Here is a 19,112-nt window from a genome sequence, read left to right as displayed (position 1 = left end):
GAACAACAGGAGATTTAAAACATTTTATTCCAAAGACACTTACTGTAAAGCTCGTGATGACCGTGGGATAGCTCAAGGTCTCACAGACGTTCCCTCTTCCTGTCATTGCTTTGTATTTGTTGGGCACCAAGAATATAGCCAAGAAAGGGGCATGAAAAGACTGGTGTTCTGATAGAGAGGTCGCATAATCCTTGGCCCTGGCAGCAACTTCAACAGTTGTTTGTTTAGGTCAGTTTCAAAATTTATGCAAAATTGGAAGACTGGTTGTAAAACTTACTGGGAAGCCAGGAGGGGTGGTGGTGAAGTCACATTTAACTAGATTCCAGGCAACAGGGAAAGCCTGAGATGAGTTGTCAGCATGGCCACCAGCGAGCTGGGGCACTTAAGATTAAATTATTGCCTAAATAATACCAGAGTTTAAGGGAATAGTAGATCCTTCTTATTTGCTAAATTACCTTTCCCTTTGGACTGACAACTAAGACCATTTTTTTTCTGGTTACAGTAGCCCACTCTTACAAAGGACAGAGAATAGGTGATATTTTTGTGAACCCATGCGAAGTATTTGAAATATACCCAGTATACTAAACCAGTTTTCTCCAAATGTTCAGTTATGTTTCTCCAAAGGTTTGACCATGAGACTCTATTAATTTGTAAATTTATAAATATGCTATATGACAAATTTTTTTAGTTATAAATATACTAGGTACTTTAGTAAATGTTTTATAACATATAAACAAAAATTAGAAATGTTTAAAAGATGGGTTAAAAGGTGAACCAAAAAAAAGAAGTTTTTATATTTTCTTCCCATATCCCATGGATCATCCTGTATGCCACTTTGGGGGCTTCTTATCTGGAATTCTAAAACATCTTAGACCTGCCCAATAATTATAAAGGCAATTCTTAGTACCAGAGGGATAATAGAAATGTTCTGTCTTCACCAGTATACTCATGACTTAACACTTCCCTTATGTGGTAGATTCCAGTGCTGCTTTGTTACAGTCACAGTGGCTTTGTGAATGCACACTCTCATGTCCCTTGTAATTCCTGAGCCTTTGTAGATTTATCGCTGAAATAATTATGGAAATATTTGGACTCATGGAATCATAACCTAGGACAAACTTTTTTCTCTTTCCATCCCTCTCTCTTCTTTTCACTATTCTTTCTCCTTTCCTTTTTTCTCCATCAGATTGATAATAATATAACGTCAAAGGCATTCTCTCTTCCCATATTCTCCCCCTCTCCTCTGCCTTTTGCTTCCTTAAGAATTCTGAAATAAGAATATTTGCACTTTTTTTGTGATAGCTAACATTTATTGAGCAGTAAGCCAGTTAAATTCAATATTTGTTAATGATCTCATTTATTCTCACAACAACCCTATGAAGAATTGAGAAATACTGAGGTTTGGAGAGGGTTAGGTGACGTTCCCAAGATCTTATAGTTTTCTAATGGCAGAGCCAGGGCAAAATGACTCCAATGCCCAAGCTTTACCCTCTACTGCCCACAGTGGCACAAAACAGGCAGTAGAGACCAGCGTGGGGCCAGGAACTCAATCCAGCACGAGTACAAGGCACTTTTAAGCTAGCCTTTCCCTTATGGGCCCTGTTTCCACCTAGGAGACACTAGTGAATATGTGCTGGACCCTGTGGATGCTGTAGCAAGTCAGGACAAGTCCTGAGTGTATGGATCATCTGGAAATAGCTTTTTATTCTCTGTTTTCCTGTAGATTACCAACTTTATGAGGTTTCTGAAAAATTTGAGAGTTTCAGGAGTATGAACAGATCCCTGCCTGCTAGAACAAATCTGTTGTTATGCTAGAAATTAGTTTTCCTGCTTTTTTAAGAAATTATCTTAACTTGATATGTTTACAGTTTATAAATTGCATCTACCATTAGTCTGTAAGACTGTCTCCTTTGATCTTGGTAACTAAAAGGGAGCTGGACAAGTACTGAAATAAAATCAAATTACCAACTCCAAATTCAATTGAAAAGAAGTGGCTTACAGCATGCAGGAGCTGTTTGGTTATTTCGTTGTCCTTGGTGGAAAGTCTGCATAAAGAGTCATGAGCTTTGAGCAAAATAGGTGAAAGGGAATCATTTGTAAAGATCCTTTGAGCTTCCAGGGATTGCCCCTAACCTTGCTATGGGTACCCTTAGCCCAACTGATTGTATACCCTGCCCCAAGTTAACATTTTGACTGTCTCCTGGAAGTTATACTATAAGCTAGCAAAGTTAACAAATGGAAGATAAACAGGCTTGATACAGACTCAGTCGGAACACCTGTTCTTCTCATCCTCAATACACATGTACACAAGTATATGTGTGAGAACCCCCATTTCTGTTTCTTTGCCCTTACCGTGGGCCTCTTAACCAAAGCAACTTTGGAGAAGTTGCAGTTCTCACCACTAAGGTTCAGAATGATCAGACTGAATCTGCTCTACAGGAAAATGGCTCTACTATATAACTGTTTCAGGACCGTGAAGGGAAAGAAGACATTGCTGTATGTACTTAAAGTATATAAGCCCATCAGGGTAAGCACACTTCCAAGCAGCTGAGACTGGTGAGGGTCCCAGGCTACACTCCCAGAATGAGTGGGCATGGGCCTACACCGTGGTCCAGGTGGTCCATGACCCAGGCAATGGCCATCAGACTCATAAGTATATACAGAGGATGATGAGTCCCAGCTCTTCAGGGGCATATACTGATTGGTAGGACATTGATAACAGTTAAAAGTTGACTGATATATTCAAGGGAGTAGAGAGGGAGATGACAGAGCCATTAGTTAGATGGAAACTTCTAGGTTAACTTTATTTGGTCAATTTGATATCCTCTCTGAGGCATAGCTGTTTTCTGTTACCAGCATAACCAGGAGGATAATCAAGCCCTTATCCTTGAGTGCCCCCTAAAACTTAGTAAATCTGATTCTTTTCTGTGTCTCTAACTATTACAGGTAAGAGATGTAACTCAACACACAAGTTAGTAAAGGTAGTGAGGTGAGTCTTTACCTCCTTGGAAGTTCCAAGACTTGGGGACTATCTTACAAAGTCTGAAACCTGAATTTATCTGCTCGCCCAAGAGTGATGAGGCTCTTAGCAACTGACATCTCTGACCAAACGTAAGAGCTGGGTTCAGTTCCTTCTAACTCCACTTTAGGGTGTACTGATTCACCCTAGTCCTTCACTAAAGTCCAGGAGCTCGACTATTCCCCCATCCCCTTAGGGGTCCAAGGGTTTTTTGGGTCTTACAAGCATCCTGGGTTATTGCTGGGGTGTATCCTCACATGGTGACCAGGTGAATAATGAATAAGGATGTAGAGGCACACATGAGTGAAACTTTCACTGTGGCCGTGGGACAGGCAGTCCTGATGAGTTACCTGTCATGCTTACAGTCAGGGCTGGGGACCATAGGCCTGCCGCTGTTTCTGGAAACTTGCTCAGTGCCCCTCCAGGCAGTCCTTCTCCTGGTCTCCAGCCCTGGAACTTCCTGAGCATAAAAACTGCTCGAATCAGAGTCAGGATAAAGACACCTCCACCTCTTTTTCCCTTGCCTCTATTCTACATTCCCCTTACCGTAACTTCTAGATACTACTCCTTCTCATCTAAGCTCCTGAACCAAAAGAGCCCTTTCTGCTTCTTGTCATACTGTAGAAGAGTTTGGTGTTCCATCAAGCAGAGCTTTACAGGCCATCCCAAAGGGCGCAAGCCCTAGAAACCCTTCTTTGTTCTCATTACCTTTAGTGGGCTTGGAAATAGTTGAGGATGGAAGGGAAATACAGGAGGATTTTTGCTAATGTCAATAACAAATAAAACACAGATTAAATTCTCAGAAGGCCTCATTACTAGTTAAGTGTTTGACATACCCTGATATATAAAATGTTGAGATTAATTTATTCAATGGAATGCTGATTTTTCAGTTTAAATGCTGGAATTGCTCCCTGCCTTCTACCTCTGCTGGGAAACTAGAGTTGGCCTGTCATACCACAGCAAGGTGTTACACTATTATAGAGATCCTGCCCGGATGGGATCTGGAGAATAGAGCTTTCATCTAAGATAACATGAGAATCTGATATCAGAAAGGCAAATTAAGCCAGGTAACTAATAAGGCAGTTGAGTGGAAGTTGTTAGAGGAAGAAGCCAAATGCAGAGATCTAACGATTGAGTACTGGGAAGACATAGGCAGTTGGGCAATGGTGGAACAGAAGCAGAAGTATGAACCAGAGAGAACAGATTGGTGAGGAACAAACAAGATATTGGGGATGTTCCTGGGCCATCCATCAAACTAAAGTCCAATGCTTGCTTTTCTGAGCAAGAAGGGAGCTGGCAGGGGAAGTTGGACCAGTCATTTGAAGAAGGTACTTAATACTACTTCACAGGGCCTCCTAGCAAGTAAAAACCAGAATCTAGTGTCAAATGTTCTTGGCAGGGATTCTGTCAAGTAATGGTAAGTGGCAATTTGATGAATTGGCTTCTTCAGTTTGGGGATATCTCTGACCAAGTAACTTTACTAGTGTGAAAGCATCCTCTCTCCAGGACCATGCTAGACACGTGAATAGACTCAGACCCTCTGTCTCTTCTTTTTAGCAGTGTATGTGATAACTAAGTAGGTCCCAGTTGATTTTACTCAGGTTAGAAGCCCCCTTCATAAGGCTCAGGTGAGTAACGCCTTCACCTATACACCAGTGCACATTGGGGTGGCCTTACTCAACCTGATGCCCCAAAGCTTCCCTGTGTGAGCAGATGTTAATCCTTGTTTAGTTGACTTCTTTTCCCCACTGAGCAATGTTCCTAAAAAGCTGTATGTCGCTATAACTTTCACCATTCTCAAAGGTACTGAGAAAAATTAACTAGATTTCAGCTTGGTGAACCTGCATTAAGAAAATACCGGAGTTAATGAACATTAAAAGCAGGACTTGAATTTTAATCTCATCTTGGGCAGTTTACTTAAACTCACTGAGCCTCAGTTTTCTCAGCAAAATGAAGGGGCCAAGTTTTATTATTTCTAAAATCTCTTCAAGCCCCCAAATTCGGTGATCTGTGTTTCTCTTTCCACTCTACAGATCCTTCTACAAATATTTAAGTGCCTACTGTGCATCCGTGGCTGGTTATATAGTTTTAAGTATATCTTCTTGTATAACAGTGACTGCTATGTCATGTTGAGAAAACCGATCTAAGAATATTTGTTCTTACCACTGCTAATAAATTTGAATAAACAGCTGCAATAAGTTTTTTGCATTTGTCATTAACAAATTAGAGTAACAAATGGGGAAAGAAGATGGCAGAGTATCTGCTGTATTCAGAATATAGAGACTCTTAATTTTTCCCTCCGGGATCTTACTTTTTCTTCAGTTTGGTGGCTTTGATTACCGTTGCAGTCATTACTTAATCTTTCAAGAACTTAAAATAGATTGTGGTTTAGCATTAGAAGAATCCACCGTTTCTCTTTAGATGGCCTCAGTAAGGACACTACCTAGGAGGCTCACAGGCACTCCAAGTCCTCCCTGTGGTATGGTAGGACGGCCTAATCTTTATGCATGACTTTCATTCGGCAGCAGCCCAACATAATAAAAGCAATTTGGAGGTAGCAGGTGGAAGGGAGAGTAATGAAAATAATGCTGAATTTCTGGTTTTGGTTTTATTTTAATAAGTCAATAAAATGGAATTGTGAGTGAGAGTTAATTTCATTCTGAAGATAATGAGTTTTTGCCTATTTATTACTGGAGAAATTTGCCCATCTCTCCCCTCCACCCCCCCATTTCTGAGATCTGCCACACCAGTCAGAAGCGTCTTAAGAAAGACCTAACTGCTGCTTTATCAATGTGAATTCCAGCTAAGCTGTAGTTTTCTTTCTCTAAAGTTAATTAGAAGGAGTAATAAAGATATGTTTTCATCTTTTATTATTTATTTTGTAAGCAATACAACAGTTTTTAAAGAAGGAATACAGACTTAAAGTTTTTTAAATCACTTCTTATCCCACATGAGACATTTGATTTTACATAAAAATGTGAAATATTATATTCTAAAGCTTTTTAAAACATATATATTTTATGTCATGAAAATGTATCCTTCTAGTAGTAGTAGTAATAGCAGAAGTGGTAATAACTGCTACGATCTACTGAACATTTATTATTTGCCAGGCACAATTCTGCTAACATCTGTATTACATTTTGCCAGCAATCTTGTCGGGTAAGATTTAATACTTTTCTAATTATATAGATGAAAAAACTGAGATGCAGAGAAATTAAACAACTTGCCCAAAGTCACATAGCTAATGAGCTGTGGATACAGAATGGAAATCCAGGCAATGTGACCCCAAATTCTAGGCTCTTGATGTTATTCACTCAACAATATATATCATGATCAGCTTTCACGTGACTAAACATGCATCAATGGCATTTTCTTCAGAGCTGCGTGCGATTCCATTTCAGGATGTAACAATTGATATAACCAATCTCCCATTATCGGGCATTTAGGTCATTTCCAATTTTTCTATGATAAAACATTGCTATGATAAGCATACCACTCTGTATGTCATTGTATGCCTGTCTTGTTCTTTCCTTAGGATAAACACCTAAAAGTAGAATTCTTTTGAGTCTTTTATACACATTTTCAAATTGTCTTCCAGAAAGATTTCTTAACACCTCCATCAGAGTATAAATTTTCCCATGTCACCAATAATAATTATTATTCTTTCTAAGTCTTTGTCTCTGTGACCCAGGGAGAATTTATTTATTGTTTTGTAAGGTTAAACTCTTTTTTCCAAATAATTATTAGACATTTATATTTGTTCATTTGTGAATTGTCTGTTATCATCCTATTTTTTTCGTGAGAGTTTATCCATTTTTATTAAGGATACACCATTATTATATATTAAGGACATTAAGTTTTTGTAATTTGTGATGCAAATAATTTCCCCAGAAATTTTACATGCAGATAAGTTTCTTGTTTATATGTGAGTCTCAAAAACCACCTTTAATAAAAAGAGGCTAAAAAAATATATGACCTAACTTTCGTAAAAACTAGCAAAGATGTTTTTCAGTCAATTATAAATGAAGCAAAATTACGTGCTCACAAATAAGAAAGTCACTATTAATAAAGAATAATTTTTTAAAGTAGTATTCTGTAGTCCTTGGGTTCACCTCAAGAAATTCTTTATTTTCATGTGAACTATCGACTACTTTTGCTTTTTATTTGTAAAGTGTCTTTATTAAGATAATTTTTCTTTATAAGTGACTTTGTAGAAAAACAAATTTTCATTTTCAGAGATATGATCTATAAACACTACCATCTCAAAGGATGAGTTTTAAAACAGGTTGTAATCATGAGAAATGAAACTTCCAATGGAGAGAAAATTTTGTAACAAAGTCATTTCATATAATTTAATGACTGTCAAAAAAATATATAGAATCTCGAGAAATTAATTATAAAAATTTCCCTCTAAATATAAGGATACTTTGTTTAAATGGTATTATGAGTCTAATGCTTTGAAATGATCTAGGACTTGGTGTGATTTTAAGTAACTTGATTTAAAAAGAAATTTATTGGAAGAAAATTATCTTCAGTGGAGACAGAGTCCCTTTTTTCCCCCCTTCTTTTTTGGCTTGGGAGAGCAAGATCAGAAATGCTATTTTGAGGGCCAGATTCCCAACAGAAGGGAATCCTTTGGCAGTTTTGGCAGAAGGCCACCTCCAGAGGAAGCTTGTTTTGAACTAGGGAGTGGTGATGAGCTCCAAGGCAAAAAGGATGCCCCTGATACAAGGGATGGGTGGGTCAATACCAGACAGTTTGGGTGGAAAGGCTACATTACAAAAACTGTAGAGCTGCTTCATTAGAAATTGATGCATTTAAGATGCACCCTTTCCCAGTTCTTTAGGGAGGATCAGTTACTGTTCCAAGGAAGTGATTGTATTTTACTCAGGGCCACACTGTTCCCATTAGCCTTAATAATAATAATAGTAACATGTTCCCTTTAGCCCTAACAACAGCAACAACAATATTAAGACAGTAGTAGTAGTAGTAAGAGTAATAGTAGTAGTAGTAGTAGTAGTAGTAGTAGTAGTAAATAAAATATAAATCCTACAAACAAGGATTGTTTCCTGACCCTTTCCCCTTCATTATCCAGAAAATGTCACTTAAGCATCTATAAAAATGGATTAACGATTAATTTGAAGGATAATGACATTGTTAGTTTTAAAATGCTTTGAAATCCTTTTGTGGTGCTGTACGTATAGAAAATATCTTTCGCTCATTATATTTCTGGGGTAACTGTGGATATGTATGCATGCATGCTTAAGTACTTAGCCTACATTTTCAAAACTGACGTTTTTAGCAGAGGGAATTTGCTATTGGTTTGAATAAAAATGCTTGAAGAGATGAATGGCAAGCCGGCCAGCCCATCCATGTGTAATTACATTTGCAATCATGTGTGGATTTGGTATGATTAGTTGTAATATTCATGAAGGTTTTAGCGAGGCAGTTGGAAAGCTCAACCATTTGACTATCTCTGTTTCTTTGATTCCAAATCCTGGCGGTAGAAATGGATGGAATGGTGGCTGATATCCCCATACACATTCTTCCAGGGACAGACAGAATAGAACTGCCTCACAGCAAAGTTTCTGTTCTCACTCATTCAGTCAACAAATCTTCGCTGAGTATCTACTGTATGCCAAACACATATTTGTTTTCTGTGCTATTTCTTCATCAGAAGCCACTCCTCCTTACTAATGGCCTCATTTCCTCCTTCCTCCCCACAGCCCCAGCAGACACACAGGGTCTTTATGCTACTGAAAAGGCTTGGATCTTTCCCACTTGGAAAGTCAAGTCCTGTATCTCCTTCCTTGAATGCCCTGCTATGGTGGAGTTTTATTTATAATACCTTTTTTATCCCCCCTTAAAACTCAAGATAGCAAAGTATTTTAGAGAAGATAGAAGAGATTATGTCATGAATGTTTTCTCAAGTTACCACACACTTGTAAACATTTTAATGGGTGGATATTATTCCATTGTGTGTCTCAATTTCTTAACATTGACCCAAATTTGGTTCACAATTTGGATTTATTTCCTTAAGTCATTGTTTATGAATATTTGTAAGACCCTTAATACAAATTACCAAACCACTTTCAGAGAGTTTATAGCAACTTACAGTCCCATTAAAGTTCTCTTTATTGTTCATATCATAGCACCCTTACCCTTATTGAAAACTAAAAATTTTAAATCTTCACTTTTTTTTTTTTAATTTGCCTTTTTCTTATTACTAGTGAGATTGGACATTTTTCATATGCTTATGAGACACTTTTAATTTTTTTTCCTGAGTTCCCAAATATGTCCTTTGCTTGTATTTCTGTTGGAATTTTTATATTTTTCTTATTCATGTGTATGAACTTATTTCATATTAAGGATGTTAACATTTTGTCTTTGTATTGATCACATTTGGGCAAAAATCGCTCCAATTACATTATTTGCAATCATATTATTACTTAGAGAAGATAACTTATTTTATTCAGTGAAATCAGCTTTATTATTATTTTATGTAGGAAGTGGTTTTCAATGGTTAAAAATTAAAAATGCATTCTTTGAGCAAAGAAAACCATCTATTCCAGTAACATCTATGAAATAAAGGGAGAATGAATAAGAGTTAAATTGCAAGGGACTGTGGTACCAGTGCTTGTATATCAATCGACTCATTTGCATTCTTACTGTATTTGATGTGTAATAAGTGTGCTTATTACAAAATTATGAGATCTGTGCCCAGACTAAGCACTTGAGACAGGTAGTGAACTTCTTTAGAATTTACTGGATTCTAAATAAAATTTTGGTCATTCCTCATTCCCATTCCTCAGTTTTCCACACCTCTAGAGGCCCTGAGTAGCAGCCCTCATATGTTATTCTTTTCCTTTTAGACAATTCTTCCTCACTCCAGGAAGATGAAGAGGTAGAGATGGAGGCCATCAGCTGGCAGGCCAGCAGTACAGCCATGAACGGACACCCTGCCACTCCAGTAACTTCTGCTCGTTTCCCCAGCTGGGTCACTTTTGATGACAATGAAGTCAGGTGCTCTTTGCCACCCGTCACCTCTCCTCTGAAGTCGAACACACCAACTGTTGCATCTGTGATCCCAGATGTACCTTATAATTCAACTGAGTCATTTAAGAAGAGGGAACGTCCCAAGAGCACGTTGATGAACTTCTCCAAAGTTCAGAAGCTGAATGTTTCCTCCTTAAACCATCCACCTTCTATAACTGAGGCTCCACCCTGGAGGGCAACCAATCCTTTCCTGAATGAGACTCTACAGGATGTACAGCCCTCCCCTATCAACCCTTTCAGTGCTTTCTTTGAGGAGCAGGAAAGGCGCTCCCAAAACAATTCCGTTTCCAGTACCACAGGCAAAAGCCAAAGAGATTCTCTCGTTGTCATCTACCAGGATGCCATCAGTTTTGATGACTCAAGCAAAAACCTGTCACACTCTGATGCTGTTGAAAAACTCAAACAACTCCAAATCGATGACCCTGATCACTTAGGCAATGTAACACTAGCTGATGATGACCCAGTAGCTTGGATTGAACTAGATGACCACCCTCCTGGTTCAGCACTGTCCCAGCCCAGGGATGGGTGGCCAATGATGCTAAGGATCCCTGAGAAGAAAAACATCATGTCCTCTAGGCACTGGGGACCCATCTACATCAAACTGACAGACAGTGGTTACCTGCAGCTGTATTATGAGCAGGGCCTAGAAAAACCATTCCGTGAGTTCAAGCTAGAGATCTGCCATGAGATTTCAGAACCCCGACTCCAAAACTATGATGACAATGGCAGGATCCACAGCTTGCGGATAGACCGTGTCACCTACAAGGAAAAGAAGAAGTATCAGCCCAAACCTGCTGTTGCCCACACAGCAGAGAGGGAACAAGTGATTAAGCTGGGCACCACCAATTACGATGACTTCCTGAGCTTCATCCGTGCAGTTCAGGATCGTCTCATGGATCTGCCTGTGTTATCAATGGACTTGAGCACAGTAGGCTTGAACTACCTTGAGGAGGAGATTACAGTGGATGTCAGAGATGAATTCTCTGGCATTGTGAGCAAAGGAGACAACCAGATTCTCCAGCACCATGTCCTGACACGGATCCACATTCTGAGTTTCCTCTCTGGGCTTGCAGAGTGCCGCCTGGGCCTGAATGACATCCTCATCAAAGGGAACGAAATAGTCTCCCGGCAAGACATCGTGCCGACCACCACCACAAAGTGGATCAAGCTACACGAGTGCCGTTTTCACGGGTGTGTGGACGAGGATGTATTCAACAACTCACGGGTTATTCTGTTCAACCCTTTGGATGCGTGCCGCTTTGAGCTAATGCGGTTCAGGACGGTATTTGCTGAGAAGACTTTGCCTTTCACGCTTAGGACAGCAGCAAGCATCAATGGCGCAGAGGTGGAGGTGCAGAGCTGGCTCAGGATGTCAACCGGCTTCTCCTCTAACTGTGACCCCCTCACTCAGGTTCCCTGTGAGAATGTGATGGTCCGCTACCCTGTGCCCAGCGAGTGGGTGAAAAACTTCCGCAGGGAAAGTGTCCTGGGGGAAAAGTCTTTGAAAGCCAAAGTGAACCGGGGGGCCAGTTTTGGCTCAACTAGTGTATCTGGCTCTGAGCCTGTCATGAGAGTAACTCTGGGAACTGCCAAGTATGAACATGCCTTCAACTCAATTGTGTGGAGGATAAACCGACTGCCTGACAAAAACTCCGGTAGGTAGAGGTTTCTCGTCTTTGAAAACCACCATGTGGTGACCAACGAGCTGGGGGATCACAGTTCCACATGCTGTTCCCCGATGAAGTGCTGAGTTGTGCTGTGTGACGGGAATGGTGGTGGGTGGGGAGCGGGACCAGAAAAGCAAAAATATTTGAACAAAGTCACAAACACAGATGACTCAGTTCACCCCATCTTTTCACCCCTTTAATTCTCACACTTCTTCCATAAAACTATACATTACTCTTCTCAGCTGAGCTGCTAAGCAGCTTTCCAGGGCCACTCATGAATTTCTATTTCTTCCTGACTCATTAAAGTATTATCTGTGGTGCTGGAAGCTATCCATTTCCAGATCCTAGAAGGCTTCTGGGTTTTGAAGAAGTATCTTTTTAACTGTGCCCTGGGTTTAGGTAAAAGGCCAGTTTATGGCTAATGATATGGACAATACAGGTGAGGAGTAGGTAATGGTATGGACAATACAGGTGAGGAGTAAGCCCTGTCAATCATAGCATCTTGAGCACAGAGTTGGCGATTGGGATGGGAAAGAAGAGATATGGCCTGTGATGAGACTGGAGATCTAGCCAGGATATGAAGGTCCAAAATGGCTGAAATTCTGCAGACAAAAAGTAAATGCAAGAATGTTTAAACAAAGAAGGAAAGCTGGTCTGCTTACAGCTATCAGGGGTGCTTTTGTGCTTGAGTGAATCCAGAAGGCAACGACTTTCCTCATGGGTCCAGTGAGATTTAGTTAAATGACAAAACTAGGGAGTAATCAAACCAGCTCTAATAGCCTGATTTATTACAGTAAGTCTGGGTGACCCCAATGGCAGCCAGTAAGCCCATGATCCTGTGACCTTTTAAACCATTTTTTTCTTGTTTATAATAAACTTTGCTCATCTGTTAACAAAAGTGGATATCCTAACTGAGCAAAAAGAATAAAGTTTGGAAAAAACTCTTGATTAAAATTTCTTTTTCTTATGTAAGTATTCTTCTTTCCATTCTCAATATTAAGTCCTAACAGTGTGTTCAGTCTTTATTTCCTTTTCTGAGTGGGGAGAGGCTGTGTTATCATATTCTAAATATAAGATGATGTGGTAGCAAGAGGCAATATGATTTGGTCATCTCTCCAGGCATTCCAGGCAGTGGGCACTCTGTGTCAGACACTGGGTATAGCAGTACAAACTGAAGAGACAATTGGACCTCTGTGTCTGAGGCTAGATTTGCCACCCTCTTTTTCTAAAGTGACAGAATTTTTAAAACAAAGTCTTCTTCTCTGGGCTTGCTAATTAATTTCCCCTGAAACAGCAGTGTATTTCCTGGTGATGGCACTGATTTCTACCTCATCCACAGGGCTCATCTGAATTGACAGAGGAAAGGAGAAACTCAGAATTCAGCTTTGGCACAGAAGCCCTTGGGAAGAGAACCTAGGTGACAGGGAGAAAATTACTGTTTAACCTGCTAGATACTTGGCTTGGGAAAAGATAAGGCCTCAGGTTTATGTTTATTGGAATTTTAGCTCTTAAGTATATTAAGCATGGATTCAGATAACTTTATTATGGAACTATTGGATTTTTCAAGCTGGAAGGGATAACTTACTCAAACCTCCTCTTCATTCTACATAAAAGAAGATTAAGGACTGGTGAAGTGGCATGACTCTTCTGAAGTCACGAAGCCACATCCAGGGGTCTTTTTGCAATACCACAGCTGTCTCGTAGTAGATGTCACCAAATAGACACAAATTTGATATAATTTCCACTGTGAGAACAGAGATTTACCATTGCTGGTCCTCACTGTGTCCAGCCCTTGCTCTCTTCACCCAGTGCTCCGTCCGTGAAACTGGAGAGTTGCTGGTGATCTATTAGTAATTATCCCTTTTCTGAGCTCTTCTGCCTTTGTCTACAGACAGCTTTAGCCTTGGGAAGGTGCCTTTTATAGATTATTTTTCATAATCCTCACACCTTCATTTACAGTGAAGGAGACCTGGACCTTTGCACGCCTACTCCCGCCCGCTGTGGGCCTGCATCCCCAGCCCCCAGCAGGCAGGGTGGTCACACCACACATAGAATGGGTCAGCAGGCCTGCACCTCTGGCTTTACTGGCAGTCACTGCAGCTTTGTCTGCATCCCAGCCACCAAAGACTAAGAAGCTGCCATTGGATTCCAGCATGGCTTCCGCCCGCGGGGCCCAGCCCAGTGAATGCCTGTGCAGTCCCATCTCTCTGGGCTCTACCAGGACCCCTCCCATCCTAATCCCAAGAGTTTTTCTCAATCCTAGAAGGCCACAGAACAAAGCACCAGTCCTGTTGCTTTCCCAGATCATCCGCCATGGAACAAAACATTTTGTCCTGCACAGGTAGCTTTCTTTTTTGGAAAATAGAAATCTGAACTTTAATGTTAAATTTTCTAAACTTCCTCAAGGAAGATGACATAATGCATGGGCTCCTTAGCTCGTTACCATAAAATAAACTATACTAACTTTCTCTTTCCACCAGCCCTACCTACCCATTAGTTGATGCTGGGAATCAAGAAAGAATGTTACTTTCATAGAGTTTGTTGTGAGTACATTTTGGTGGGGTGACAGGAGGGGGTCAGTCTTATGGAAAGTAATGATTTCTCAATATTCCAACAATGTGTAAATAAAGGTAATTAGATAAAACTGTCGTTCAAGTTGCTATTGAGTTAAGTTACGAAACTCCTCTGTATACTTTGTAGTGATCTAAATCTGTAACAATGCATTGAGAGGTGTTTAGGACATAATTGGGAGTCAGTCAGATCTGAGTTTTATTCCTAGCTATATAATTTAATGGCTGTATGACCTCAGGTAATTAAACCTCTCAAAAAAATTTCATTTTCCTCATTTGTAAAATAGGTTTATTAATACTGAGGCGATTAAGAATGAAATTAGATAATGCTTTTAAGTGTTCAGCACAGTCTCTGGCCTGTAATAAATGCTCAATATATGATAGCTATATAATTACATCTGCGTACACAATTAAAAAAAATTAAATGGATTCATTTTCAAATAATGTAACTTTTACCATTATATGCATCTTAAGTTCCTTTTCTAAAACCGGTGCAAATTTTTCGATTAATTTCCCAAAATATTACTCTTTAGAAATAACCATTGAAATATTCCACATTTGTGAAATAGAGGAAAACAAATACTTCACTCTGTAATGTTTTCCTTGGAGAGAGGGTGTGTATGGCCTTACTCTGAGATTAAAAAGTTCTGCCCAGACCAATAAAGGAAATTGGAATTGTTTATTTGGGAAAACTCAGATAACTCAGGGCTGTTTCAGTTACGTAATGAATACAAAGCCATGTAACGTTGTTTATCCTAGCGAGTTGCTATATGGGGGCTCTTACAGCTGACTTCCTCTACAGACCGTGTCACCCTGCAAATCAGACAAAGTGGTTAAAACAATTTGGAGTCAACACTGCTGATTTCAGTTCTTAGCTCTGCCACTTCCTAATAGAATGTAATATTATGACCTCAAGGGATTGTTATGCAGAGGCGGTGAGAGAATGCATAAAGGATTTAGCACAGTGCCAGGCACAGAGTATTCAACATATGTTTCCTGCTACATCTGATGAATGATGATGACAGTGCTTTGGCAGTTATAGTCACAGAAATAAGCTGTAACTCTTTCCCCTCAAATATATAATAATTCTCAAGTGAAAATCAAACTTTTAAGTTTACCATCCAAGTACAGTAGAACTAGCCGTAGATTTGTAGAATTAAATCTATAATTGAATACCTGGCATAGCTCAGCCTGCCCTTTCCTACCACTTCCTAACTTTACAGATGTGGTAGAATCCAGGTCTGGAGAATATGAAGGGCTTGGGTGTGGCATCTCCGCCACGTAGCAAGAGAGCCAGAAGTCAAATCCAGGTGTCCTGACTGATAGTCTGAGTGCTTACCAGTGTACCAGTGTACCCTATGCTTCTCTAATAAAAATGCACTGTTTATAAGGGCTTTGTCATTTATATATGCCATTCACCCACAAAAACATGCCAGAAACATTTTTAAAAACTATGAAACGCTATTATGAAAATTCAGTTCATCTTTCAAAGGAAATCGATGATTTTGCCCCGGGTGGCTGTCAATGATATTTTATTAGGTGCTAAGTGCTGATCTCTTTTATTCCTTTCTGCCTGTCTAGAGCCTCTCTATTCCTTAGTATTTGTGCTGTGTTCACATATCACTCTGAGCTGAGTAGGCAGAATAACCTTTGTTTCTCAGGCCATGGGTTCGATTGCTAGGATACCAGGCTAAGATATCAGTATTACAACAAATGATCTGAGGCACATGCAGTGTCTTTCTGCTGAGGCAAATCCTCTACTCAGAGTTGGAGCCTCTGAGACTTCCAACCTCCGCTCTTATTGCTGTGGCTCATCTTCCACTTCTTCCCCAAAGAACCTAATCTCTAGATTCTTTGTCTTTGTTTCATAGCTTCTGGTCACCCACACTGTTTCTTCTGCCACCTTGAACTTGGCTCTGACCGGGAAGTGCCTTCTAGATTCGCCAATCATGTGAATGTCGAGTTCAGCATGCCCACAACTTCTGCCTCCAAAGCTGCTGTAAGATCCATCTCTGTGGAAGACAAGACCGATGTCAGGAAGTGGGTCAATTATTCCGCACACTACAGCTACAAGGTAGCCCGGGGAGGCATGTGGCTAATGAGTCCATTGGTTCACCCCGGGTGCTCTTCCCCTCTCATTCCTTTTAGCAGCGTTTGCCCTGGGTGCAAGGTGTCCTCTGACCGCCGTAGAGGAGGTTCACCTTAGTACATAGCCCGAGATGAGTCTGCTCTGATTTAAATGAATAATCCCTCTGGTGGGCAAGAGAAAGGTTAGAAAATAATAAAGAAGCTGATGAAAAAGGAAAATGTAATGTCTTTCATTCATCATGAACAACAACAACGAAAAGAGTCATATGGTAAAGGGATTATTACTACTCATTCGTAGTATAATTTATATTGCAGAGTAGTGAACTTGGAAGTGGAAGGGAATATCAGGAAAGTACTAACTCAAAGCATGTATTTCAGCTACAGCACTTTATGAAGCGGATCTGGGTAAAGTTAGGACATGTATGACCTGGTCACTGGGCTATAACAGACAAAACTCAAAAGCCAAAGCTGCTTCTATAATAGCAATGGGACCAGGGCTGTGGAAAGAGGAAACCAAGTTTGAGTGTTCTGACATGAATAATGATTATAGCCCGAGGAGTTAGAAAGGATATTAAACACCAAAGTTGGAAAATGGGGGTTAGTGAAGAAGGAGTTTTCAAAGTGGCTTTATAATTTTCTATTCATAATAATATCCTTAGATTTACATGGTGATTTATTATTCTTTAATTGCTTCCTTAGTGGTGTGAGCTACCAAAAAAGAACAAATACTCCATCTTGTGGCCAGAAAAAAATAGCACTTTCCCTACTGCTATTTCCCAACTGTTCCGTCTTGCATTGTTTCCCACGTCATAAATATTCAAAGTGGTCTTGAGGGGAGCAGCTTTAATCATGAAATTCTCTAGCTAGAACGGTCCCCCACCTGACTTATCAAAAGCTTCAGTTGAAGTTTGTCACTTTAAAGGCAAGATTAATTTATTAACCCCTTTGCAATTACAGCTACAGTATTTTACAGAAGATGTAGGTAGAACTATAAATACTGCAGTACTTCCAGTTTGGAGACTTTTTAAAGAGATAAAGTATGGAGAGTGTAAACAACCAATGGCAAAGGAATTCATTCATTTGATACACCTTTGTGATTGCCCACTGTATGCCTACATTAGTGGGATACAATAGTGAATAGCTGCTGAATGGCCTCTGTCCTACGGAGCCCATAGTATAGTGGAGCCAGGCAAATATACAAGGTGCAGTGGGAATATGCACAAGGGGAGCACCTAACTCTATCTAACGAGTCAAGAGGAGCCTCACAGGAGAGGTGACCTTTGAGCCACTGTGCAAGGCAAAGAATAAGAATTTTCCAGGTGGACTGTGAGGGAGAGGAAATTCCAGACCTATCAAGAGAATGTGCAAAGAGAGAATTATAATATACATAGGCCAGTAGCTCCAGTGTGGCTAAAAGCCCTAAACATTAACAAAATTACAAAGAATCTCAAAGAACCAAAACCTGGTAAGGGTATTTTCTTTTGGTGTATTTATTTCTCGGGATGTTTTTCTCTTCTTTCTGATAGTTCTCTCCAATTTCTATTCTTGGCAGGTGGAGATTGAGCAGAAAAAGAGTTTGAAGCTGGACTTTGAAGGGGATGAAATGGAAAATCCCAAGGAGTGTGGGGTCCAGTGATGAAGCCCTACTGCAGGGGTCTTGACCCCGAGTCACGAGAGGATGTCTTCCTGAATAGCTGAAGTTCAAGTCAGTCCCTGCCGAGACTACTCCACGTTGGGAATGGTGGATTGGACCTTCCTGTTCGCAGTTACCTACACATTAACAGGAAACCCTGAGAGGTGGTTGCTTTGCAGAGGCTCTGATTGTGCCCGGAGCACCTGGTTAAGTGACTTTTGGAGCTAGTTAATTAAGCTTCTTATCTCTGCTCATCTCACAGCTGTGTGGTTCGTTGTGGCTGTGAGAGTTGGGAAAAGAACCTCCCACTTCCCGGCTGGCGTGATTTCCTTCTGATGTTCTCCTGTCACGTGAGCTTCTGGAAAACATGGTCTTGAGAGGTTAATTAAGAATCCATCTCTGTCACTCCTTCTAGAAAAGGTTCAGAAAAGGTACAAAACAAATTTCCTCTTTGGGTCCACTGGTCCTTTTGTAGGTGTCTCCATTCTTTAAGAATTAACACTATGCAATAGAAGTTTTTGAGACGTTTCCCTCCTGGTTTTAGACTGTTTTGATCTAAACACTTTTTCCATCACTCTAAGGTTTCAGTCTCAGGGTTCACCACCCTGACTCACAATAGACAATGGAAAAAAGGTACAATAGCATACTTTTTTATTCTGCGATGAGCCCCACTTTCTGCATAAGATGACTGTTGAAGGGAAAGCAAAATTGAGCTTAATTTTCTTTACTCACCCTGGGGAAAAGGGACATTAATTGTAAGATTATATTCAATTCAGGAGACAGCTCAATCTCAGTGAATTCCAAAATTCACACAAAAATATAGGCCATTTCTGATTCCTGAAACAAATGAATATATATATTTATTATACCTCAGTCGTTTGTCAGGGGCATTCGGGAGCTCTTTTTATACCTCATAGCGAATAGACAATTGCATGTCTCTTTAACTCAAACTTTATAGGAAATGTGTGCTGAAAAGATCATTTAAAAGCTGTTTCAAAACTAAGCTTTTCCCAGAAATTCAGAGTTTGATAATCACATTATTGTAATAGATCTAAAAGGCAGAAGACTCTAGGGTAGAG

General features: G+C 40.0%; 1 protein-coding gene and 1 long non-coding RNA gene across 7 annotated transcripts in view; one reads left to right on the top strand and one right to left on the bottom strand.

Annotated features, from left to right (window-relative positions):
• The window catches only part of STON2 (stonin 2), a 114,492-nt gene extending 95,386 nt beyond the window's left edge, over nt 1–19,106 (top strand). For 3 of the 5 annotated variants that reach the window (XM_011357109.2, XM_011357111.2, XM_011357108.2), the window contains 2 exons: nt 9,892–11,730; nt 16,184–16,615. In XM_011357109.2, coding sequence (XP_011355411.1) covers nt 9,892–11,730; nt 16,184–16,518 — 2,174 coding nt within the window. In that variant the 3' untranslated portion in view covers nt 16,519–16,615. Of the gene's footprint in view, nt 1–9,891; nt 11,731–16,183; nt 16,616–17,952 lie in introns of those variants that run through there. The other 2 variants (XM_011357110.2, XM_011357112.2) reach the window with 1 other exon arrangement.
• The window catches only part of LOC111737889, a 91,448-nt gene that overhangs the window by 43,607 nt on the left and 28,729 nt on the right, over nt 1–19,112 (bottom strand). The window lies entirely within an intron of this gene.

Source organism: Pteropus vampyrus, unplaced genomic scaffold (assembly GCF_000151845.1).
Source record: "Pteropus vampyrus isolate Shadow unplaced genomic scaffold, Pvam_2.0 Scaffold32, whole genome shotgun sequence".
Taxonomy (NCBI): Eukaryota; Metazoa; Chordata; class Mammalia; order Chiroptera; family Pteropodidae; genus Pteropus; species Pteropus vampyrus.
The sequence above is the reverse complement of the archived record's forward strand: the minus strand, read 5'-3'. Positions and strand labels throughout refer to the sequence as shown.